The sequence below is a fragment of the Choloepus didactylus genome, chromosome 2 (genome assembly GCF_015220235.1).
Source record: "Choloepus didactylus isolate mChoDid1 chromosome 2, mChoDid1.pri, whole genome shotgun sequence".
Classification (NCBI taxonomy): Eukaryota; Metazoa; Chordata; class Mammalia; order Pilosa; family Megalonychidae; genus Choloepus; species Choloepus didactylus.
In genome coordinates, this window is record NC_051308.1 from 35432889 (window position 1) to 35460025 (window position 27137).

The window sequence follows — 27137 nt, forward strand, 5'->3', positions numbered from 1 at the left end:
ATCTTAACATCCTGATAAATCACCTGTGAAACTTTTGAGCCAGTGGGGGAAATTTGAGCACCAGCTGAATATTTGAGACCAAGGAATTAATAGTTTATACATGACCTTGGTACTGTGGTTACTGTGGTGGGGGGGGGGGGTGGGTGGAGGACAGGGTTTAAGAGCCCTTATTTTAAAGAGATACATATTAATGTGTTTACAAATGTAATGATGTCTGGGATTTGCCTCAAAAAGGGGTAGGGAAAGGAAATGTCTTATTTTCCAGATGCCATCACAAATACCATACAGTGCATTGACTTAAACAATGAGAATTTATTGGCTTACAGCTTTGTGGCTAGAAGTTCAAAATCAACGTGTTGGCAAGGCAATGCCTTTTCCCTGAAGACTGTGGTATTCCGGGGCAGAGGCTGCTGGCGATCCCTGGGACCTTGGATTTTCTGTCACACAGCAGTGCACACAACAGCGTCTTCTCCTTTCTCTTCCTGGTTCCATTGACTTCCAGCTTCCACTCTTTCCCCATGGCTTTTTCTCTCTAGACCTGAATTTCATTCTACTTATAAAGGACTGCAGTAATCCAAATTAAAGCCCAACCTGATTCAGTTAGCCACACCATATCTAAAAGCAACATCTTCAAAAGGTCCTATTTACAATGGGTTCACATTTGCAGGAATGGATTAAGAACATGTCTTTTGATTATTTTAGCTGGTAAATGTAAATAAAAATTGTCGAGTAATACATTAGTCCTGTCATTCTCTTCAAAAAACAGTTAGAATATTTATATAGAGTTACACCAAAAGATTAGCTTTGCCCTGCAGATCACTTTGTGATAGAGTAGATTTAGCGGCTGCCAAAGTTACTGCTTTTGATTATGCCATCAGACTCAATCCTCATGCAGTTTGCATACAATCTATGAAATAGGCTGCCTGATCAAGCTCTGGTAGAAAACTTGACTCCATGTTATATCTTCCTCTCCCTCATGGGTTATCAGTTTGAGTGAACTGAGCTTGGACAAAGGAAGGATGGAAGCTCCTAACTCGTTCAAGTTCTAGCCTTTTGCCCCAAGAGGATATAGCTCCTAGAATAGTCGGTATAAGGTGAAATCAAGTCCATTGGGTCAACAACAAAGTAGGGGTTATAAAAGCACAGGGCCCTTAGAGGCAAACTAGGAATAAGAGAGATGTCTGGAATCTTAGCATAGCTATTCAACATCAGACACACAGAGGTGGTCTATTAGAGAATAGGAATTTGTATTTGTTAAACTAACTCACATTTTGTCTAGGTTCTAATGTATAATGGGAATTGAAATAAATGAAGACTATTGCTCCACACCAGATATAGCAAACCAAATGTACAGCAAGAGGAAACCACAAACCTTTGAGCACTCATCAGCTGATTCTGACCACCCACCCCACTCACTTCTCCCCCACCCCCACTGAAAACAAAAGCAGCTTTTGCCAAGGAATTTACTCTCAAGAGCAACTTGAGCTCAGTACCAAGTTAGCTCAGTGAACAATGCCTTTAATTGACAATGATTACTGCAGTTCAGAATGATAACCCTAAGGCTTTGAATAATCCTCAGTCATTAGACTGTAGTCATTTAACCAAAGGGAAAAAATTGGCTACCAACTTGTAGATTTTCATGAAAAGCGTGGCTTAAAACAAAGAGGCTTTACTGGCAAATCCTCAGAAAGCCTAAGTAACTCATTCTTTGACTAGCCATGTCAATTGAAGTTTCACTATACCAATAATACTTCAATCTTTATCCTACATAACAAAATAGCATATTTAAAGTACATAAATTCAGATGATTTAGATCTAGATAATAAGCATAGCATTTCATACTTCTCTATCTTGCTATTTCTTATAAGAACAAGTTTTAGATTTTTAGGACAACCAATTACATCTAGTATATTGATACTTTTCGCAACTACTGACAAAATTTTACTTGTGAGGAAGCTGATTTCATAAGTCTCGAACCAAATATAGCAGTTTTCTTTACTAGCCTAGCAAGTCTAAGAACATTTCATGATGTGACTGCCTTGAAAACAGATAGTGGGGTTTGATTATGTTGCTCCATTGCTTCTTCAACTTCTCCTCTGACTTAGACATCAGCTAGACTTCTGGCTGAAAGAGCAATAGAACAACACAATCAGATTTATTTGTTTCTTCAACAATCATTTATTGTTTCTGTGTGCAAGGCACTGTGGTAGGTGCCAAGAGCAGCTGGAAAGAGACAAAAAAGAACAAGAGTGTACTCTGCCCTCCAGGAGAGTACAATCTAGTAGGCAGGATTAAATGCATAGAAGTAACTATAATACAAGATAGAAAGTGGTGAGAGGTACCATGGGAAGCTTTCTTAGCTCTCAACTTCAAAGTAAGACAAGGTTAGAGGTGTAGATTTGGACTCATTCCACTGTCATCTCTGTGGCAGGAAAGGGACCTGAGGGAGCCTGCTAGGCTTTGCTGTACTGAGCTGCATCTTAGATCTTGCTTCTTCAACTCTCTCAGCTGAAATCGCACTGCTTAGCAAGGGTACCTGCTACTACTGAAAGGATGGATGGAAAAGGGCAAGGAAAAATGATAACACATAAGACATAAAAACATGCATACAGGCACATCCCATGGGAGTCTGCACTGGCTGGGCCCTGGGACAGGGAAGTGGGAAGGGAGGAAGAACACCGGACTAAACATCAGGGTTCCAGATGCTCACAGTTAAGAGACCTCAGGCAGGCAGTCTAAGCTTCAATTCTCTATCTTTAAGATGAATTTAGACCAAATGATGTAAGTGCTCTGTAAGTCTCCACAATCTCTGAAAAGCACAGAAAATTAACCTTCAGCATCTTAATTATAGCTTTTAAAGTCAGTGCTTTCTTTCTCCCCTTTTTCATCAACTGCAGAAGAGCCTCTAAAATAAAAAAAAAAAACTAGAGTTATCCCCTTTCCTGACTTGGAAAAAGATAAGTAAAACAAGAAAGAGAGGTTGTTTTGTTTGTTTTTAACCAGTTAATATTTCAGAAATAAAGAATCCTGTCCTTTGTTATAAACAAGGCTCTTTTCTGATTTGCTCAGCTTCAGCAACTCATGCCTGACAACATGTGAACTGACAGCCCAGGGGCTCTCTCAACTGCATGAGTTTCTTTAAGCTTTTTTTACGTATCTCTCATTTGTAACGATTTAAGTTCTACAGCAGCTTCACTGCTATAAATTCTTAGGAAGAACATTAAGAGGCACTGGAAGTTAGAGGGAAAGGTAGCGTGAACGGACTGATTTTTAAAGAGGAAGTTGCCTCAAGGAGAAAAGATAAGGAAAAGAGATGCCAGCCAAGTAACTTTTATGTTACAGCTTTTTGGCCCTTCGCCTAGCAGAAATATATTAGCCCAAGGGGCAATCTCTGAGAATCCAGACAGGCCAACAGAACCAATTTAACTTTACCTACCATTTCACTGTTCCTTTCATCTGTTGCCAGGATGCTACATCTATCCTTGAAGCATGGGTCTATTTCTGAAGAGTTTAGCTTACTGGCTCCCTTGCTTCTGCCAAGGAGACCTAGTCCAGGGCTGAAAGGACATGCAACATTTGGTCTTTTGGTGACCACACACATTGTTTAGCTGCCCAGTCTGTCTTACCAGAGTGATTAATAATCCCTTTGGACTCTACCATAAAACAGTCATGTTTTGCCTAAATGCCAATGCCTAAGATAGCAACTTTAAAGAACAAACTAGGAATGAAGATCAACTGCCAGGTTCACTTTATGCTGTGACAGCTGACAAACAGCCAAAAATGTTAACTGCTTTCATCAACAGCCAGAGTTTACAAATACAGCACAAGGAACTGAGTTTTACTGAATACTGCTATATCCACCAAGTGGCTTATATTGGGATCCCCAATTCACAAAGTGGTAAGTACATAAGGACAGAAAGGTTACAAAGTCAATCTGAACTAACCAGAGCACTAACAGGTTCAACTTTGCAGAAATGAATGACTATTTCCTGCCCCTAATCTGATGAGCTGCTTCTCCAAATCACCTCTCCATACCCATTAAAAATATACCAGAGAGATATCAAATACTACTTAGAACAACACAAAACAAAATAACAAAACAAACAAAAAACAAGGCCTGACAAGAGCCAGTGGAATTGCAAGGGTTTAAAGGTGATTGTGGAGGCAGTGGCTTTTAAATGATAGCTCTTGATAAATCTTTGCTTTTTTGATTTATTTTTCCTTTCTGTTACAGGAATTAAATTGTACCTTGGCAAATGGCTTATAAGGTTTCACAGTTTCTGCAATAAAAAATTTTTTAAATGTTATTTTTCCATTAACATCTTTGTGAAAAGACTTTTAGCTGACAGCTCCATAAATCTTTAAAGCATTGTAAATAGATGAAGTAAAAAACGTAAGCAAAAAAAGAGGAGTGATTAACTTTCTTTTTTTCCTTTGACAGACTGACAGTGCTATTTTGTATTCTGACTTTTCATTACACTTGAAGAGCAGCTTTGCTAATCTATTTAAGTTTTTCCTTTAAGGTATGTCCTTTATTTCTTTGGCAATGTCCTGTTGCTACATACAAATAACCATCTTCAATATAGAGATGACAAAAAATCACTTCCACGTGTGGGTTTGGGCTAAAGTTGAGAACCAGAAATCTAAAAAAACTCAAATTCATATTTTTTAAATACTTTATATGGTAAAAATACAGCAAAAATAGTTTTTGTTCAAAGAGGAAAAATATACTGCTATGGTCACGGTTCTAAGGATGATTTAAGTAGTCTCTGGCTCCTCAACTGTGCACTGTAGTGTAGGTTGACTTCAACCGTGGCTTCTCCAGCTTCAGTCATTTATCAAAGCTAAAATCATACTGTGGAGAGAAGAAATTAATGTTACTAATGTTTTCCTAGGAGTGTTCCTACAGAGCTTGGTCCATTCAGGCTTGTATCCTTAAGGCCCAGCAAGAAACGCTAATCTGAGTAAAAGACAAACATCTATACCCAAAAGAAAGAATATATTGGGGCCTTTCAATTCCATGAAAAATATCTTCATTAAATAAAGCATAACAAGGGGGGTAGGGGTAAAGTGTACTAAAACCAATGTTGGGCTGTAGTTTAGAAAAAAATAAGCTATATCCAGAAAAACACTTTCATTCTCTAGCCAGATCTTTGCATATGCTGTCCCTATGCCTCGAATCCCTCCTCCCCATTCTACCCCCTTCAACCCAGTAAGTTCCTACTCAGGCTTCATGGTTTGGATCCAAGGCTCCTCTCCTCTTGGAAGCTGGCCTCTTAGCCCAGTGAAGTCACACCCTCTTTCCACAGCAAGCCACTCTCCTGCAGGCTTTGGTTTACATACTGGTCTCTACCATGGACTGTGAGCTCTGAGAAGTGAGCAGGATCCAAGCATCATAACTTCCATAACCCAGTATAATACTCCAAGAACTGCTATTACCAAGCCACCAGCTTTTACTGTAGGGATTTTGTGCTGCTCCCTGTGTCACCTACAGTGCCTCACAGTATCTGACACAGAGCAAGTCACTTATTTCCTTTTAAATACTGGGATCAGCCTTGCTTTACTGAGATCAAATAACTAAAATACACAGAAATGCCCTATATTACTAATGGTATAAATAATTAGTTGTCACAGTGTAACCAATAACAGCATAATACTGTGTGATGGTAGCACAATATTGTAAGTACACTGAACAAAGATATCTGTGAGTAAAGCTGAAAGAGGAGGGCTAGGGGCATGTATGACACCAGAAGGAAAGATAGACGATAAAGACTGAGACTGTAACTTAGTGAAAACTAGAGTGGTCAATGATTGTGACTAAATGTACAAATATAAAAATGTTTTTACATTTGGGAGAACAAATGAACGTCAACCTTGCAAAGTGTTGAAAAAGGGAGTCTGTAGTTAACAGTAACATCGTAATATGCTTCCATTAAACGTAACAAAGGCAATACACGAAAGCTAAATGTGTATAAGAGGAGGATATAAGGGAGGGTTATGGGATTCTTGGTAGTGGTGGTGTTGTCTGGCATTATTATTATATTGTATTGTATGGCATTTTATTTTTTTATCATCTTTTTAACTATTCTTTAAAAAAATTTTTTTTGTAGTAATGAATATGTTCAAGCACTGATTGTGGTGATAAACGGACAACTATATGATGATACTGTGAACAACTGGTTGTACACTGGATAATTGTATGCTATGTAAATATATCTTTATACAATTGTAAGGAAAAATACAAATAGGGATACAAGTGCTGGAGAAAACATGGAGAGAGAGATGTACCTATTTACTGTTAGTGGGGAAGTAGAATGGTGTAGCCTATCTGGAGGATGGTCTGGTGGTTCCACAAGAAGCTGAGCATGTGGGTGCCATAAGGTCCTGCAACTTCATTACTAGTATATTTGGAAGATCTGAAAGCAGGGACATGAATGGACATTTGCACACTGGTGTTTAAGGAGGCAGTATTCATGATTTGCACTGGGTGGAGGTGGCCTAAGGGTACATTGGCTGATGAACAGAATGGTGAACTGTGGTATATGCAGGCAATTGAATATTGAGCAACTGCAAGAAGGAGTGAAGTTGTAAGACATGCAACGAGGTGAACGGATCCTGTGGACAGCATTTTGAGTGAACTACGCCAGAAACGAAAAGACAACCATTATAATGCCTCACCAATATGGACTAACTACAATATGTAAACTCAGAATTGAATCTTAGAACACAGCTTATCAGGGGAATGCTTGCTGTAATGGTCCGTAGATTGTAAGCTCTTACAGCAGTCACATCTATTCCTGAATTGTAATGGCTATCTCCAAACTCTGAAATGCTGATCTCTTTGTGTATAACCTGGCAGTCTCTGGAACTTTGAGTTTCTGTGTGACACCTGAAACTCAGAGCTAGAGCTCAGCAGCAATGAATGTCAGTTTAAGCACATACAGCAACTATTAATAAAGCTGAAAAAAGAGTCCAGACTTCAGTTACAGATGTAAATGAAGCAGATCTGGTTAGGACTAAGGCAAATCAGGCCAAAGGGTAAAGGATGATATCGACTGTGTTTTAAAACTTCAACTTCTGTAAGAGACCAAGGGAAGAGATGTTTATTTGGTGCAGGATCTATATTTTCTGCAGCACACTAAATAAGTTAACCTGTGCAGTCAGTTTATTCAAACACCATAATTACATGGAACTTTGAATAGGAAGTGAGCTCTGGTAGGTTTGAACAGGTTAATGTGAAATAGTGATACATCCCAAAGTAATTTGGGCAGAGAATAAAAATATATTTGCAGGGTCCCCCTGAGGAGCTGGGAAAAAATGCAGAAATGTTGGACATTCCCACCTGGGTTACTACCGATATTCTCACAAACATTGAGGACTGACAATTGGGTATGCCGAGCCCTCAATATTGGGGCTTGCCCTTATGAAGCTTGTTACTGCAAAGGAGAGGCCAAGCCTACTTATAATTGTGCCTAAGAGTCTCATCCAGAGAACCACTGTTGCTCAGATGTGGCCCCCTCTCTGTAGCTAAGCCAACTTGGCAGGTGAATTCACTGACCTCCCTGCTACATGGGACTTGACTCCCAGGGGTGTAAATCTCCCTGGCAATGCAGGATATGACTCCCAGGGATGAGCCTGGATCCAGCATCATGGATTGAGAAAATCTTCTTGACCAAAAGGGGGAAGGAAAATGAAACAAAAGTTTCAGTGCCTGAGAGATTTCAAATGGAGTTGAGAGGTCACTCTGGAGGGCATTCTTATGCACTTTAGAGATATTCCTTTTTAGGTTTTAGTGTAGTGGAATAGCTAGAAGGAAATACCTGAAAGTGTCTCAAGATAACTGTGTAATTATGTAGCTTATGTGGTGTGATGGTGTGATTGTGAAAACCTTGTGGCTCACACTCCCTTTATCCAGCATATGGATGGATGAGTAGAAAAATGCAGACAAAAACTAAATGAAAAATAGGGTGGGATGGGAGGAATGGAATGATTTGGGTGTTCTTTTTCACTTTTATTTTTTATTCCTATTTTTATTCTTTTTGGTGTAAGGAAAATGTTCAAAAATGATTGGGGTGATGAATGCACAACTAACTATATGATGCTACTGTGAACAGGTGATTGTACACCATGGATGACTGTATGGTGTTTGAATATATCTCAATAAAACCAGAAAAAATATATAACCAATACTAAGTGTACTCTGTATACAGCACAGATTATTGGAGGTACCCAGTGCTTCTGAAAGAATTTTTGAGAGCTTACTATAGGAAACCAAATGATCTTACATACTTTATCTCATTTAGTCCACATCACTGTCTGACGAGATAGAGACAATTAATATCCCACTTTTAGATGAAGAAATTGAGGCACAGAGAGGTTAAGAAACTTGTCCAAGGTCACACAGTAAGTGGCAAAGGCCAGATTCCACTAGGATAGTACCCAACCAAAAAACCAAAAGCATAGATTCCACCATTCTCTAAAGAAGATGAGGATTTTTTTTTTTTTGGTTCTCTGTGATGTACAGTCCTATGTTGTTTTAATTTTTATTCTACTAACATATACAACCTAAAATTTCCCCTTTTAACCACATTCAAATATAGAATTCAGTGCTATTAATAACATGCAAATGTTGTACTGGCATCACCACGATTCATTACCAAAACCTTACAATTGCCCAAATAAAACACTGTACAGTTTAAGCATTAACTCCCCATTTCCTATCCCCATCCCATCCTCTGTATTCTAGATTCTAGATTCTCACTCTATGAGTTTGCTTATTCTAATTATTTCATACCAGTGAGTTCAAGATGAGCATTTTTCCTTTTTAATTCCATTTAACAAATGCTGAACATATGCTATGGGGAAGGTACCATGGAAGGTGTGGTGGGTAATACAGAGAGGAGCATCGTAAAATTCCTGCATTAAAAAGCTGATGATTTGATAATAAAACCACTTTTAAACAACAGCAACCAAAAGCCAAAAGTGTTCCAAAGACGTTTTCTGAGACTACTCTTTCATCCTGACCCCTCTAGCTATGCATAACATCCAGGGTAAAATAACAGCAATGTGGCTGTCAATGACAAGCTGAAAAGGGGAGGGGGAAAGGAAGATCAAGGGAAAAGAAAGAAAAGTAATGGATGCAGCCAGTAAGGAAGGCAGCTATTCAAGCAAAGTAGTTACAAAGGTTGCCTATCTTCAATTTAGTTGACCTGCACTCAAACTGCCTCCTGACTCCTCCAATCCCAAGACTGCCTTCAGTCCATCTTCCTCATTGCTTTAAATTGATTTAACAACTGATAGCTAAGAAACTCTTATGCTTTTTTAAATCCTAAGACTTCAACACACTGCTTAGAAAACTCATCATCAACACTGTCCCGGAAAACTCACCATCAAAACCCAGAGAACACCCCACTCTAATTAACTCTCCAACAGAGTGAAACCTGGAAGGTGGAGAGGATGAAGAAAGAATAACCTTGAACTAAGCTGATTCCAGCTTGTTCTTTCTCTCTTCAGAAAGAGATGAAAATAAAAGAACATATATGACAGTAAAAGAGACCTTCGTATAGTCTAAGACCTTTTTAAAAAAAAAGTAATAAAAATGAGATTATGTATGTTATATTCTTATTAAATTTTGCTCTTTATTCTTCACCTTTATACCTGGATTAATAAGCACATTAGTGCCAAGGTAGGGGGTGCGAACCAGAAACTGATACTAATGTGCTTTTTTGTCCTAGTTTTTAAAATACAGAAAAGCAAATAGATGAACGGTGAAAATGGACAACCATCTAACCTCTAATTTTAATCTAATCTATGCTGGTGGGTGGAATTAGCACAACAGAGGGTAAAAGGACTGACTTCTAAGCTATTCAGAAAAATAGCAAGTAAAAAAAAAAAAAAAAACTGCCCTGTCTGTACAATTTCTAATCATTAGGAATTTTCTGAGTGGTAGTTTTAGTTCAGTACAAGTTTTTCCTAATAGTCCTTATGCCTGTGTGAAAAAATAAAATTTACCTAGGAGAAAAAAAAGGAATGATTTAATTAAGCTTTAATACAAAGGTTAAACCTGATGCTAGCCTTTTAAAGGTTTAATCAAATCATAGCACTTATGACAATTTGTTTTATCCAGTGTTCTATTCTGGGCTCTATGATGGGTAAAGTATTGAAGTATAAGGAAATAGTAACCACATAAGGAATTAAATTTAAGTTTTAAACCAGACTACATAAGGTTCAATGCCCACAGCCAATCCTTCACACTAATTCTTACTTCCAATCTATTATAACTGGAAGACTGACGCAATTCTGCCAGAAAGAAACAGAGCACATTAGCAAGCGGAGAATGCGGCCACACCCAAATTCCTTATGCCAAGAAAAGTCAGCCCAACTTAGATATAAGTTGTAGAGAGTTGCTTCCAATGTTCTGATCACCTGGGGACCCATAAGTAGAAAGGTCTCTGGGGTTACATATATTAATGCTTGTAACAGGCAGTGAAACCTCACAGCTGTATATTAAGGCAGGAAAAGAATAGCAAAGACAGATTTAAGCATACTGATAGCTTCAACAGCTACGGAATAACTAAAATACCACAGAGTAATTCTATCGTAGCTGAGACAGAATGCTGACTCAAAGATATACATGAAAAATCTACACAGCTGCAAGAAATTCACATAATCCCAAAGACTGCAATGTCAATGCAAAATTCTATTGTACAGTAATTCTCATCAGAAGAAGACATGGCATCCAATAAAATGCTACGAGACCTTTAAACTCACCTATAAAGATACATGAAGAAACAGAGCAAGTGAAAACCAAGTTTGATCATGGCTTCTTTCATGTGTGACTTAAGTTGCCCTCGATTGTGTATTTCTGTTGGATCAAATACTCCCATGTTACCACTTGGCACCATAATGAACCTGGGAAATTATAGGATACAAACACATTAGAAGGAAAATCAAATCATCAGCATAATTATTAAAAAACATAAATAACCAATAATAATCAAACTTTAAAGGTGAACCAACCATAGCAGCCTTAAATTCAGACCAAATATGGACAGGGTAATATGGTGAAATCACAGGCGACCATTTAATTTTTCCTTTGGACGATACAATACTGTTAATTTTGGTGTAATTTTCTGCCCTCTGAAACAATACAGTAACACTCTAGAGAAGGATATTTTATGAATTGAGACCCCTTTCCCCTTTTCTGTAGAAAACTACTGAACAGTAATACCTAAGGCCTTTTCCATTAGACACAAGTGAAAAGAGGCTCCAAAACCAAACGAACTTGATCAGGTTCTTAGAAACTTTATCTAAAAATTCTGAATTAAATTAGTTCAATTTATTTGCTTCACTGTCACAATATCCTTATAAGAGTAGTGTCAAACATAATTATTCCCATTTCATAGGTGACAATTTTAAAAAGAGGGAGCGATTCTATGTCCAAAACAGACATGTTTAGTGCTCCTGCTGACAGATAGATACTAAGTTCTCAATCTTCAAGGTTTATAAATGGCACCTATTTTAAAATAGTAATTTAAAGAAGGCAGAATAGAAATTTAGAAGAGATGCTACAGTGATAAAATAAAACTCCATTTCAGTTGAGAAAGTCAATGGAAGGTTCAGACTTAAAGAACAAAGTCTAACTTTATGTAACTCTTAGAAAAAGTATAGACTAACTCCAAAATATTATTAAGTAGTTGGGACAAATAAGAAATGGACTTTTTTAAAGTGGTGAGGAATAAGAACGGTGTACAAATCAACACAGAGGATAAAGGGCACTGTAAGCATGCAACTAGTTCCAACTCCAGACCAATTCAATCCAGTGTTTCCAACTCAAAATAGGCGCAAACTTTTAAAATAATCTTGAGGATACCATGTTTAACATACTATGGAGTCTTTTGTGATCTTCAGATAGCCTGTAACATTTCTCATCCATTTACCTAATATTATTGTGTGTGTAACAGTAATACATGATAGTCTTTTCCTTCCCTAAATGATTCCTTTTACAAGTAAGGGTTCCTCTGAAAGCAGCAAAGAGTTTATGTGTCTGGGTTTCAATATCCAGACTGTGCCAATTGTGCAACATAGATCTCCTAACCTCCTCCATGGCCCAAGTGTCTAGTCCAACTCTGGGTTCCTCACTCTTGCCACACACTCAGTTTCTCAGTGATCACTTCTGTGAAACACAAATGCCTCTCTGATGATCTGTGATTGTGCAAATGCCACAAATCATCAATCTTAATGTCTCCCCCAAATCCTACCACCCATCTTAAAACTGAATAGAGGGTATTTTCCATGTGAATATCTGGATAACATCTCAATTCAAATAGTATCAAAGAGGCTTATCTTCTCTGATTTCTAGTTACTCAATAAGAGTATCACCATTTTCTTGGTAGTTCTTAAAAACTTTCTATTATTTGGTTGACTTCTCTTTCTCATCCTTCACAGCCAGTCCATCAAAACTTTGCCCATTCTTCCTTCCCATCGCCACTTATAAAGCTGTCTCTTTTCCATTCCCACTATCACAACTTTGTCCCAGCACTATATTATCTCATCCCCATCTCCTAGCTCTTTTCCATCGAATCAATACCATACAATGCTTCCAGAAAAATTTTCCCAAAGCACAATTTATTTCACGTCAACTTAGTTGATCAAAACCATATAAAACAAAGAAGATAAATGAATGGCTAATAAACCATTAAAAGATGTTCAACATCATTAGCCATTAGGGAGATGCAAATTGAAACTGAAACCCCAATGAGACCACTTTAGACCTATTAGGATGGCTATAAAAAAAAAGACAGACAATAGCAAGTAATAACGGGGAATGTGGAGACTTGGAACCCTCATACACAGTTGGTAGGAATGTAAATTAGTGCAGCCACTTTGGAAAAAGACTCAGGCATTTTTCAAAAAGTTAAACACAGAGTTACCATATGACCCAGCAATTCCACTCCTAGGTATCTACCCAAGAGAAATTAAAACATATGTCCACACAAGAACTTGCATATGAATGTTCACAGAAGCATTATTCGTAATATCCAAAAAGTGGAAACAGTCTAAATGTGCATCAACTAATGTATGGATAAATAAAATGTGGTAAATGCATAAAATGGAATATTATTCAGCCTTAAAAGGAATCAAGTTCTAACACATGCACCACATGGATGAACACTGAAAACATTATGCTAAGTGAAAGAAATCAGTCATAAGAGACTACATATTATATGATCCCTTTTATATGATATGTCTGTCCAGATTAGATAAATCTATAGAGACAGAAAGTAGATTGGTGGTTGCTTAGAGATGAGGGAGAGGAGGAGTAGAAGTAGGAGTGACTGCTAATATGTGCAGGTTTTCTTTTTGAAGTGATGAATATGTTCTAAAATTGATGTGATTATGGTTACATGTATGTGTGAATATATTAAAAATACATTGAATAGTACACTTTAAATGGGTGAACTTTATAGTATGTCATGATATCTCAATAAAGCTTTTTAAAAAAAAAACTATAAAGCTACGAGTATTCATATTTATATATAAATTCCTTGGACTAGCATTCAAGGCGCTCTCACCTATCCCAATCAACTTTTCAACTGATCCTTAAGTGTGCCTACGTTTCTGCTCAAGTCTCCTCTTCCACTCTTTCCCCTTATCCCTCCCATGCTAGAGAAGGCTCTCCCCACTCCTCTGTCAAACCTCATGCATTTTGTTCAGACAACATACCTCCTTGAAACTTTCCCAGTCCACAGTAATCCAACTCTCCTCCCAACCCATAAAATCCTTAGTATCCTCATACAGTAACTATCTTTTACTGCTTTAGAACACTCCTTATTTCACCAGTATATTTTGTTATTCAATTTTTTGCCTCTTTGTCCTGCGGGTAAGAGTCCATGTCATAATGTCTTTATCCTCAATAACATAAAATACAGTGGCTGGAAAAGAGGAAATGATCAAATCTGTTGACTTATTTAACCTTTTAAAATAGGAGGTAGACAGCAGATAGTCAACTTTTACTGCAGTTCTCAGGGCAATAAATAACACGTGATCTTTGTCTTCATTCTATAATAAGAGGAAAAAGCAATCTTTTGACTTGAGTACCCAAAAAAAACTTCACAGAGCCTTCTACCACACTCTGTACTACATATCTATATATAAAGAAGCCATGCCAAAGATCTCTCTTCCTCTAGCACATTTTCATTTCTAGCAGAGATGAGGGATGGTGTGGTCTGGGATATCATTACGATCCACAGTCTCAGTGGTTCTAGTCCCCATTCCCATACTTACTGGGACCAGAGGAATACACTGTTGTGTTAAAAGTCTACATGGGATTGCACCTCACCAAAAAATGCAAGGAGTCTGTGTTTCTAGTAGAGCTCAAGTTACGGTGTTGGTCTATTGGACTGATCATGGGAGAGCACTACGAAACCTAAAAAAAGAAAATTCTACCCCCAAGTACCCACCCTCTGAAAAAGGGGGAGAAGAGACGAAGAAAAATGTTCTTAGCTCAGATTCTAGTATCATGATCTTTATAAGATCATTCTCCCACATCTACTCATTCTGTCATCTCTACTACATTCCATTATCTTTTCCTGTGCTTCATTTATATCCTCCTCCGACCCTCTATTTTTTTCAACGTCCTTCTTATTCTAACTGCACTTTTTAAAAAAACACATACTTAAAATTCAGTTGATGAATGATTTTATCCAAAAATCATAGATATGAATAAAATTTAAAATAAAACCTACCTACTAGCAAAAAAATAATTCCAGGCTTGTCAAGATTATTCCACAGTTCTTCACATAAAAATACGCTATGTCCAACTGCCCAACTATAAAATTATATCCAACTAATGCTTCCATTGAGCTATGTTTGAACAAACTTCCTAAGTTTAGGTCAAAATTTTGATAATTTGCAGGTCTTAAAATGCAATTTGCTTTGGAGCAATCCAAGCACGTGCTAATTAAAAACTGCAGATATAAATCGTAAGGACTTTGTATTATATTCCCAGGCTTCTGATCACTGTTTAAGGAAAAAGATATTAAAAACCTAAAAAAAAAACTTTCAAGTTTTCAGAATCACAAAACAATTTTTTAAATTTACACAATTCATGTTTTTAATACAAGACTGCGACATGCAAATGGCCACTTGCCCAGTACACCAGAGTGAACAAAAATGTATGCTGATTTAATGAAGCATTTTGCTGACATTTATTGTATTATTGCCACATATTTTAGTGGAGAAGAGAAGGTTGTTTAAAAAATAATAACTGCCCTGACACAAACTGTACTTACCGATATATATTCCAAGTGGCAACAGGCAAGTTGAGAAGAAAGATAAACCAGTGCAATGAAATGAGCATTAATACAGTGACAATGGTGTGGCCAATCAACTCCGGAATTACCCACTGCAAGGGAAGAACACAGTATTACATCTCCACTGCTGTGTCCTTCCTGACTACACATTTCTGAAGCTAAATCAATGAATGTACAGAGAACTTACAAGCTACTGTTCCAAAATTATTTTTAGGGTTACATGTCCCAGATTTGCATACTGCTATACCTGCTTACCCCCATGCATTTACATCTGGGTACAACTTAAAAATAAAGCACTTAAATTTCAATTACATTTTATCCCAGGCAAAGGTTTAGACTCTTTCACTCATGACTGATGAATGAATGATGACTAGGGAAACAAAATATCATTTATTTTCTGTTTCAACACCTGTGCTTAAAGCCTTTTCTAATTTGGGATGGTGGATAGCCACACATGTGCTGCCTTCCAAGTCAGAATATCAACCTTAAACATTTCTAATTTCCAGAATCCTTAAGAGGAAAATGGCTAAACAAGCAGAAAAAATAGTAATAAAGGGTTTTAAAAGCTTAAATAACAGCTCAAAGTTGACCAAGTATGATAAGGAACTAGAATGCCAGAATCCCAGCATTGGCTTTAAGTGACTCATGTGTTTATCTACACTCCTTTCATTTACTGTGAAATTTTCTAGTTCTCATGAAGCAACAGCAATTGTTTCAGGATGCTCAAGTCACCAATAGTCTTCCTCTCCTACCTAGCACATAATTTTCTTTTAATGGAAATTAATAGCTTATATTTATTGAGCTGGAAACTTGCACTCCCCACTTTCAGAAATAAGGAAAATAAATCAGAGAGCTTAAGTAACTTGCCCAAGGTGACATATGCACTTAGTGGCAGAGCAATATAATGTAAACCAGGCAGACTGGTCCCAGATCTCTTGCATTTAGATTCCAAATACTTTTTTTATAAACAAAGAAGTAGTGATTTACTGGGCCTTAAACCTAATTTGCAGTCAGTCGGAACTTTCCAATAAGTAGTATGCATTTTATAAGTATAACTAATTGACTGTAATGCCTACAAGTGTAAGCAGCAAAGTCAAACAAACCTGGAATGGAGTCTTGCTGTGTCTCTATTACCTGTGCAATCTAAATTTTCTCATCTGTAAAATGGAAAAAATAATACCTACCTCACAAAGGTGTTGTAAAGAATTAGATGACATAACATACATAAGTCACATGCAGACTATGCAGCCTAAATTTTAGCCAGTGTTACTACTACTCTCCATGCTATCAGACCCCTATGGCAGTAGCTTCCAAGCTTTCGATTTTTAACTGTGGGTTGCAGTCATTTTTGTTTTACAAAGACACATACCTGAAACAACAGTTTCAGGAAGCAATACTCAACTGTACTATGCTTGGTTTACTGAATTTCAACCAAATCCTCATTTTCAGTCTTTTCCCTCCAAAGCCATGTTCCCTTCCCTTAACTTGTTCTCAGAACACTGGCACTAGGCACATATCCCCCAGGCAGGAGCTTGGAAAATTCTTCTCCAGAGTAACTTAGTGGCCAAGAGAAAACACCTACCAAAAAAAATGCCATTTCAGGTACTCCAATAAAAGCCCAGGTAGATACCAATTACCCTAAAGTAAAGTCACCACCTATTCAGAGCCTCCAAACGAGCATTTTAATGCTTCCCCTTTAGTATGAATAGACAGCCATGTATAGACATTTGAGGAAAGTCTCCAACATGAAAGGGGGGGTGGGGTGGCAAGAGGGAGAAAGGAACTTGGAAAAAACAGAGATGATATAGAAAAAAGAAAAATTCAATAATACTATAATCAGTATTCTCAGAGAGCTAAGAGAAGAGAGTCAAACATGAACAAAGAAGGGAAAAAAAAAAAGCCCTTAGAAATTTAAAATATAGTATAAATGATATATTTACCACAAAATTCAAAAAACAAAGCTGAGGAAATCTTAAAACAAAAAAGTTAGGAAAAAAACAAAGGAATGAAAATAAGTAAAAGAAGAATTGGCATATCAATCCAGTAGATCAATTATCCAGCCAATGGAAGCTGTAGAAAAAGAAGAGTGAAAACAGAGGGGGAAGACATTATTAAAGAAAGGATACAAGACTATCTCCCAGATTGAAAGAACCTATAAGATGTCCAAAACGATGAACGAAAAAGGCCTGAACCAAGGAACATCACTGCAAAATCCCAAAACTCCAAGGATTAAGGAAAGATTCTAAAACGTAATACAGAAGGCAGGGGGAAAAAAGAGTCATAAGACCATCAAACAATGTCTTTAAAATTCTGAAAGAAAAATCTTTAATTCTAGAATTCTGTACTCAGACAAACCATCCAACAAGGGTAAGACATTTCTCAATATGCAATGTCTAAAAATTTAATTCCCATGTACCTTACCTCAAAAGGCTACTCCAGCAAAATGAGGTAGTAAGCCGAGAAAAGGGAAAACAAGAGATCCTACAATCAGGGGCTCTACAACAGGAGCCCCAGGATGAAAGCTGTGAAACAGGCCTAGAAAGCAATCAGTCCATAGGACAGGAAGAAGATGGAGGTCTCTAGGAGAAATATCACCTGGGAAAAAAGTTAATTAAGAGATTATTTTAATATGTTTCATGAAGTAGAAAATAGTCTGAAAATACTTAGTAACAGGTAATTAGAAAAGTAAAGAAATATGGCAATTATTAACACTGGGAAAGACAAGGGTAACAAAGGAAGGGAAGGAAGGAAGGAAGGAAGGGAAGGAGGAAGGGAAGAAAGAAAGAAAATTATGATCACTGTTACTATGAGGCTCAAAAAATAAAAAATTTATATTATAATACTATATCATAATGGTGTAAACACTGAATATTAATTAAGCCAAAAAAGGAAAATAGAAAGATAGGAGAGAAGATGTTTATGAAGGGGGTACTAAGAATGAAATCCTACTCTACCACAATGATAAGTCAACAGATAATATTTAAAATTGTTAAATCAAGAAATAGTGCAAATTTTTAAGATATAAATACCCGAAAAAAATGAACAGCTCAAATGTTGAAATCAATTGACCCTAAAAAACAATACAGGTAAGGACTTAAAGGAGTCAAGAAGAGACTGCTGCTTTTCACTATAAGCTTTGTAGTAGCCTTCACTTCAGTTGTATGCAAGTATAACGTCCATAAAAATAAAAAAATTAGTTAACTTCAAATTCACAGAGTAACTTTTTCAATAGAAGAATCTAAATAATCCTTTCTTTGTATGTAGCTTTTCATTTTTATAAAAGAGAACCTACAAAGCACCTAAAATATTGAGTAAACAAGAAATATAAAGAGAAATACACTCCGATTAAAAAAAAAATTCTATCAGTCTCCTAAAAATTAAGAAAAATACAGTTTTCAGAAATTTTAACTTTCTAACTATAACTTTATTCCCCTCACAGACCAGAGAAACTTCAGTAGACTGAAGATGTGAAAAGAAGACGCACAGGAATTGTTTTTAGGTCAATCCAAAAACACTTCTCAGTACTGTATTTTTTTTTTTGAAGATTTTTTTTTTTTTCATTTTTATTGAGATTGTTCAGATACCATACAATTATCCAAAGATCCAAAGTGTACAATCACTTGCCCCTGGGTACCCTCATACAGCTGTGCATCCATCACACTTAATTTTTGTTCAATTTTTAGAAACTTTTCATTACTCCAGACAAGAAATAAAGTGAAAGATGAAAAAAGAAAAAAAGAAAAGGAAACTCTAAACCTCCCCTATCCCTAACCAACCCCCCTCAATTGTTGACTCCTAGTATTGATATAGTACGCTTGTTACTGTTTATGAAAAAATGTTGAAATACTACTAACTGTAGTATATAGTTTGTAATAGGTATATAGTTCTTCCCTATATGCCCCTCTATTATTAACTTCTAATTGTATTGTCATACATTTGTTCTGGTTCATGAAGTGATTTCTAGTATTTGTACAGTTGATCACGGACATTGCCCACCATAGGATTCAGTTTTATACATTTCCATCTTTTGACCAACTTTCCTTCTGGTGACATATATGACTCTGAGCTTCCCCTTTCCACCTCATTCACACACCATTTGGCGCTGTTAGTTATTCTCACATCTTGCTACCAACACCCCTGTTCATTTCCAAACATTTAAGTTCATCCTAATTGAACATTCTGCTCATACTAAGCAAGAGCATCTACATTTCTTCCACAAGGCAGGAGGGAGAGTCAAAGAAGGTAGAGAGGCAAAAGAAAGAGGAAACAAAAAAATGACAGCTAGGAAGCAGCAAAAGGAAAAATAACCTTAAATCAAAGTAGAATAAAGAATCAGACAATACCACCAATGTCAAGTGTCTAACATGCCTCCCCTATCCCCTCCTCTTATCTGCATTCACCTTGGTATATCACCTTTGTTACATTAAAGGAAGCATGATACAATGACTCTATTAGTTACAGTCTCTAGTTTATGCTGATTGCATCCCTCCCCCAATGCCTCCCCATTTTTAACACCTTGCAAGGTTGACATTTGCTTGTTCTCCCTCGTAAAAGAACATATTTGTACATTTTATCACAATTGTTGAATACTCTAGATTTCACCAAGTTACACAGTCCCAGTCATTATCTTTCCTCCTTTCTTGTGGTGTCTCACATGCTCCCCATCTTCCTCTCTCAACCGTATTCATAGTTACCTTTGTTCAGTGTACTTCCATTGTTGTGCTACCATCTCCCAAAATTGTGTTCCAAACCACACACTCCTGTCTTCTATCACCCTGTAGTGCTCCCTTTAGTATTTCCTGCAGGGCAGGTGTCTTGTTCACATAGTCTCTCATTGTCTGTTTGTCAGAAAATATTTTGAGCCCTCCCTCAAATTTGAAGAACAGCTTTGCTGGATACAGGATTCTTGGTTGGTGGTTTTTCTCTTTCAGTATCTTAAATATAACACAGCACTTCCTTCTTGCCTCCATGGTTTCTGCTGAGAGATCCGCACATAGTCTTATTAAGCTGCCTTTGTATGTAACAGATCGCTTTTCTCTTGCTGCTTTCAGGATTCTCTCTTTGTCTTTGACATTTGATAATCTGATTATTAAGTGTCTTGGCGTAGGCCTATTCATATCTCTTCTGTTTGGAGTACACTGCGCTTCTTGGATCTGTAATTTTATGTCTTTCACAAGAGACGGGAAATTTTCATTAATTATTTCCTCTATTATTGCTTCTGCCCCCTTTCCCTTCTCTTCTCCTTCTGGGACACCAATGATACGTACATTATTGTACTTTGTTTCATCTTTGAGTTCCCGGAGACGTTGCTCATATTTTTTCATTCTTTTTTCCATCTGCTCCTTTGCGTGTAGGCTTTCAGGTGTTTTGTTCTCCAGTTCCTGAGTGTTTTCTTCTGCCTCTTGAGATCTGCTGTTGTATGTTTCCATTGTGTCTTTCATCTCTTGTGTTGTGCCTTTCATTTCCATAGATTCTACTAGTAGGTTTTTTGAACTTTTGATTTCTGCCGTATACATGTCCAGTGCTTCCTTTACAGCCTCTATCTCTTTTGCAATATATTCTCTAAACTTTTTGAATTGATTTAGCATTAGTTGTTTAAATTCTTGTATCTCAGTTGAAGTGTACGTTTGTTCCTTTGACTGGGCCATAACTTTGTTTTTCTTAGTGTAGGTTGTAATTTTCTGTTGTCTAGGCATGGTTTCCTTGGTTATCCAAATCGGGTTTTCCCAGACCAGAACAGGCTCAGGTCCTAGAGGGAAGAAATATTCAGTATCTGGTTTCCCTGAGGGTGTGTCTTAGAAAATTGCTCCACCCTTTGATGCCTCGGGTCACTGTGCTTTTCTGCCCAGCAGGTGACGCCTGTTAGCCTATAATTCTTGACTGGTGTGAGGAGGTATGGCCGTGTTCCCACAGGCTCTGGGGTCTGGTTCTGAATGGAAAGGGCCCCACCCCTTTCCTCCTAGAGAAGACAGACCCCTCAGGTGGAGGTCATTAGCATTTCAATGGTCTCACTCTCTGCTTGTGGTGTCTCCACCCTTCGCAGAGTCACAGCCCTGGAAACTGAAAATGACTGGGGCTTTCTCCACTGAGCCAAAAAAGAAACAGATAGTCCCCTTCAGGCCGAGTCCAAGGCGACCCTCCGGCTCTCCAAGGTCAGTCGTCACCCAAAGCCTCTGTCTGTTTTTTGGGGCTGCGTACCTGTAGTGAGCAGTTCACACTCACTGCTTAAAACCCCAGTTGGAGCTCAGCTGAGCTGTATTCGCTTGCTGGGAGAGAGCTTCTCTCTGGCACCATGAGGCTTTGCAGCTCGGGCTATGGGGGAGGGGGTCTCCCGACCTGGTTCCGTAGGTTTTACTTACAGATTTTATGCTGTGTTCTCGGGCATTCCTCCCAATTCAGGTTGCTGTATGATGAATGGATGGTCTCGTTTGTCCCCCTGCAGTTATTCTGGGTTATTTACTAGTTGTTTCTGGTTTTTTGTAGTTGTTCCAGGGGGACTACTTAGCTTCCACTCCTCTCTATGCCGCCATCTTGCCCGAGTCCTCTCAGTACTGTATTTTTATATGCACTTTTTTCCAGAAAGTTTTTCTGTCTGCTCATCTCATAAAATGAATCAGGACTAACTGGTTCCCATGTATCTAGATAATCTCTGCAATTCAGAGTATTCTTGCCAATGAAAAATTCTGACTTTACTAAATATTAAATAGCCTTAAAATAAATTGACTAATTAATTCCATTTCTCAGCCAGCCGCACAGGGAAGGTCTTCTTTAATTCAACAAAAGACAGATTGAGGCTTTTTCCCATAAGTAAGGAGGCAGGGGTTTAGACACGAAAGACAAACACAATTACACTCATAATGAACCTTTGCCTACTCTGAGTAATAAAGTTGTCCCTTTGGACAAGAGGAGAAGGAAAAAACAGAGTAAAGAAAATTTCCAAGTCAGGTCTTCCTATAATTTAGATCCTATAATGCACAATAGCTCTACCAAAATTCCAGTAAGAGACAACATGCACTGTAGAATCAGGTATATATATATGTTATCTATAATAATCTCTAATACAGAAAATGAAGAACTAACTCCAATATCAGAAAATGAGCAAAGAAATGTCTTACCTTGTTTAATTTTGAGCAACATGATCTAGCATTAATATAATCACATTCTAAATCAGACAATGTAATTATCTGATGGTCAAGATAAGGAATTTTAGGTATTTTTTTAACGACTAAGTAATTGTCCTTAAACATTCATTAAACAACTCAATTTTCTCATTTATGTTCCTTTCAACAAATGATCTTCACAAAATAATCCCCTTATTAAGCTCAATTCCAAGCTGACCCTTACCAGAACATTCATTCTAAGTTCCTCAAATGTGGAACAATGGCTATAAGAAAAAGAAAATAAGACCTATAAAACAGTTTAAATGTTAAAAGCCTAAATTCCCAGTGTTGAAAAATAATGTTTATGATATGGCTATAAAATGTCTTTGAAGACTTAAGATGTGAATTTTTAAAAATCTGGATACAAAACTGTAAATACAGCATGATTACATGTTGGCAGTGGTTATATTTTGAAAGTCGGATTATGGATGATTTTTTTTTCCCTTTAATACTTTTCCATATTTTCCAAATCTTTCATAGTAAACATGTACTATATTGCAATTAAGTAAAATTTAATATAAAATATTACCTACAAATAAAAATGTAAGAGGGACAGATGGACATAAAAATTAAGTCTCGAATGAATAATATAATGTGTAGGATTTCCTTTAAAATGCTCTGCTACTCCCCCAATTATTGAAAATCACTAAAGGTGATTGATGGAAACAAGGGGTTTATTACACTGCTCTCTTTACTTTTGTTAATGTCTGAAACAAAATGTTCTCAACTAAATACTAAACATTTCCATATGAATAGTCCCCTATCACCTCATCATATCTAAACTCAAACTCATCACAATCCCCACAAAATTGTTCCTCTTCCAATATATTTTATTTCTGCCAATGACCATTAGACCAATCACCCAGGCTCAAAATATGGAAAGCTGTCTAGGCTTTCTGTTTCTCATAATCAATCATTACCAATCAGTTATTTCTTCCTGTCATCACTGTTACTCCTTCCTTTCACCTGCCTGCAATTAGCACTCTCTTTCAAACCCAGATGAACCTATCCCTTAAATAGTTTCTTCAGTCTTCCCTGTTTCCAACCCTACCTGCAGATTCATCTTTCTAATACATCTCTATGTTCATTTCAAATATCTTCAATGGTTCCCTACTGCCTAGAGGATAAAAGTGAAAGCCCTCATTTAACATTCAAGCCCTCCAAAATCTGACCCAATCCTGCCCCTAACCCTGCCTTTCCAATCTTCCTACTATGCTACCGTACCGCCCAAACAGCCATCTGCTCCAGATGGTCTAGTCACTAACTCAATCCCCCATCAATGCCATGAGTATACCTGTCTCTGCCCCTTTGCTCTTTTGAGTGTCTGTTTCCTCCTTTGTAGGTTTTGTTCACAGCTCAAAGTCCAGGAAAACTCTGAAACCCTACAGAAAGTCTACCCTGACCAATGTCCAATCTTATCTCTAATACTAAACTAGTGCAACTATCCTAAAATACATTAATAAATATAAATATACTGAATTTCATCACACACATCCTGAATGTATACCTTAATGTCTATCTACAACAATTATACCTACATAAATTGGTGTAAACCGAAGCTATTTTAAATTATCAAGCCTAGTTTTCCTAACTGCAAGAAAAGAGAAATCCAGTTTCATTATCTCTGAGTGTAAGTTCCAGTTCCTTATGTTACAAGAGGGTCATGGGTCATCAAAACTTAGGCAAGTGATACTGCCCTTTCCCCTCCAGTCAGTTCCTCAGACCTTATTACCAAAACTCAAGGTTCTTCTCATTAGAAACCATCAGTTGAAGTAAAAACTGCGGCTTAATTGAGGTGGGGGGGGCACTATCTGCTGAGCATTTGCTATGGGCCAGGAGGCACTGTGCCAGATGCTTAACAGTTGTCAAAAACTGAGGCTCAGAGAGGTGAAATAACGTGCACAGCTAGCTGAGCTGGAATTTCTGATTTCAAATTTTGTCCCTTTCCACTGTAAGAGGCTGCCCGTCCACAACGAAATATGAAGCCACACTGAAAAAATAACTTGTACAACTATCCTAAAACCAGCATACTCAGGCAAACAAAAAGTGATTTCCAAGGAAAAAAATTAACATGCAGTTTCTCATGCGTTTTCCCTAGCTCGTATTTACGTACTTAAAACCGGATTGTGCCTCAAAACACTGGACAAGAACTAAGACCAGACACTCCCTCAAGAGCAGGGAAGAGTAGCAGACCAACGGCTACTACACTGCTGGGTTCAAAACCATTTATTGGGCTGGAAAAATACAGTCTGAATACTGTAACATGAACAGCTAGCTACATAAAAGACTGAAGTTTTACATATCGACCGACATACAAAATTATAAAAGTTAAGAAACGTCTGGGAACTAAATCACGTGAACAGTTACTGAATTTACAGATCTGCAACCGCCAGAAGCAACCAAAATAATTACTTGCAGATGGCTTTTTAAAAATAAATCCTTCCAAAAAATCACTACTAAACAGACCTGTGAAGGAATCGCTTGTTTTTGAAATAAGTCTACTCCGGAAATGTAAAAGGCCCCTGCAAGTACCAAAGCCCGCGAGAACAAAGGGCGACAGGGGTGGTGCGCCGAGAATGACAAGAGGCGGCAAATCGCCTCCGCTACGTCCAGCGCAGTACTCTCCCGAAGCAACAGCACTCGAGGACGTGGGCGTGCGGTCCCGAGACCCCCGGCATCCGACAAAGGGTCCAACGCGGAGGACGAACAAGGAAAACTGCGATCTTTCTCTCCCGAAGGCCAAAGCAGGGTCAAGAGCCAGCCCGCACTGGAGACCCGGCTGCGCCGAGACGTCGTGGAAACGAGGAGGGCAGCAGGCCAGGCCCAGGCGCACCAGCAGGAAGGCCCGCTACGACCCCCGGGTGAGGGACGGTCGTCATACCCAGGGGAGGGCAGGGCAGGGCCGGGTAGGGCAGCCGGGACTTGGCTACCGACAGGGAGCACCACACCAGTCCCAGCGGTCCGACTGGCCACCCCAGCAGGGTCAGCGCCCAGGGCACCCGCGCCTGCCCCTGAGCGCCTCCCTCGCTCGCATGCACCTGCCTCGGTCCCCACCTGAGCCCCCTCACAGCCCCCTCCTCGGGCGTCGGGCCCCAGGCCCGTCTCGCCCGCTTCCGCCCGCCTGAGGCAAGGATACAAAGTAGACCGAGAGGAAGATGAGCGCACAACAATCGAGGAGAGAGAAGACGAACACCACCGCCTCCATCCTCCTCCGCTGCCGCTGCTCCTTCCGTCAAACCTGCTGCGGTACCACAACCCGACCCTGATAGGTCCTTGCCGGGGCTTGCCGGGGCGTGTAGTCGCCCCGCCGAGGCCTGGCATGCCGGGAGTTGTAGTCAATGTTTAAAAAAACAAAACAAAACAAAACAAAACTCATCTCTCATAGTCCCGGTGCATGCTGGGAAATGTAGTTCATTAGTACAAAATATCCCAAAGAGGTGAGCAGGGCGTCTGCCCTAAATGTGGTTATTTCCAGAAATCATGAATGAATTGCTTGTAATTTACTGAAGGCTCCAGTATTCTGGATAACCAGCAGCACGTGTTTGCCATTTGTGAACGCATCCTCAGTGTCTGTTCTACTTTCTCTGCATCTCCTGACTTAGGAGTGGTAGGAGGTTTTCACCTCAAAGCACAAATTTAACCTCAGCACTCCTGGCTTGACCCTTGAGTTCTGATCTCAATATCTCCAGAATTCTCACAGTCCCTTGCTTATTCTCTTTTACAACAGTGTCTCTCTCACTCAATTATAAGATCTTTGAAGATTGAATAAGTTGTCTTATTCATCCATTCATTCTTTTAACAAACATTTAATAACCATGCGCCTACTGTAAGCCAAGATCTGCTCTAGACTCGAGATTCAGAAATGAACAAGGCAAACAAGATCCCCACTCTCATTGGGGTACAGCCAATAAAGTAACAAATAAAGGAAAATTTTCAAATGCTGATAAAAGCTATAAGGAAATTATATCAACTGTTTCAGCAAAGGAGAGGCTAAGCCTCCCTATAATTGTGCCTAAGAGCCTCCTCCCGAATGCCTCTTTGTTGCTCAGATGTGGCCCTCTCTCTAGCTAAGCCAACTTGAAAGGTGAAATCACTGCCCTCCCCCCTTATGTGAGATCAGACACCCAGAGGAGTGAATCTCCCTGGCAATGTGGAATATGACTCCCAGGGAGGAATGTAGACCTGGCATCGTGGGATGGAGAACATCTTCTTGACCAAAAGGGGGATGTGAAAGGAAATGAAATAAGCTTCAGTGGCAGAGAGATTCCAAAAGGAGCCGAGAGGTCACTCTGGTGGGCACTTTTATGCACAATTCAGACAATCCTTTTTAGGTTCTAATGAATTGCGGTAGCTGGTGGTAGAAACCTGAAACTATCAAACTACAACCCAGAACCCATGAATCTCGAAGACAATTGTATAAAAATGTAGCTTATGAGGGGTGACAATGGGATTGGGAAAGCCACATGGACCACATTACTATGTAATGGTACTGTGAACAATCGAATGTACAATTTGTTTTGTATGACTGCGTGGTATGTGAATATATCTCAATAAAATGAAGATTAAAAAAAAAATGTAGCTTATGAGGGCTGACAATGGGATTGGGAAAGCCATAAGGACCACACTTCCCTGTGTCTAGTTTATGGATGGATGAGTAGAAAAA

General features: G+C 38.5%; 1 protein-coding gene across 4 annotated transcripts; it reads right to left on the minus strand.

Moving 5' to 3' along the window:
- Window positions 1-598: 598 nt before the first annotated feature.
- On the minus strand, window positions 599-25731 carry CNIH4 (cornichon family AMPA receptor auxiliary protein 4). Of its 4 annotated transcripts, XM_037823020.1 has the most exons (6): window positions 25611-25684; window positions 22430-22498; window positions 16418-16471; window positions 15294-15406; window positions 10771-10911; window positions 4663-4855 (listed from the first exon to the last, which is right to left on the minus strand). In XM_037823020.1, exons 4-6 carry the CDS (start codon window positions 15359-15361, stop codon window positions 4828-4830), a joined length of 237 nt encoding a protein of 78 aa, XP_037678948.1. In that variant the 5' UTR covers window positions 15362-15406; window positions 16418-16471; window positions 22430-22498; window positions 25611-25684; the 3' UTR covers window positions 4663-4827. The 4 variants fall into 4 exon arrangements, with proteins under 4 accessions (XP_037678944.1, XP_037678948.1, XP_037678940.1 ...); XM_037823016.1 differs by lacking the exons at window positions 4663-4855; window positions 16418-16471 and adding an exon at window positions 599-2124 and having other exon boundaries at window positions 25611-25731; XM_037823012.1 differs by lacking the exon at window positions 16418-16471 and having other exon boundaries at window positions 25611-25731.
- Window positions 25732-27137: the final 1406 nt, after the last annotated feature.

Coding starts and splice junctions, on each gene's coding strand:
- CNIH4 (XM_037823012.1), bottom strand. CDS start 25,679: ATGGAGGCGGTGGTGTTCGTCTTCTCTCTCCTCGATTGTTGTGCGCTC. Junction 10,912..15,293: donor GCCACTTGGAATATATATCG/GTAAGTACAGTT, acceptor ATAATTTCCCAG/GTTCATTATGGTGCCAAGTG. Junction 4,856..10,770: donor TTCTTCATGTATCTTTATAG/GTGAGTTTAAAG, acceptor TTCTCTCCACAG/TATGATTTTAGCTTTGATAA.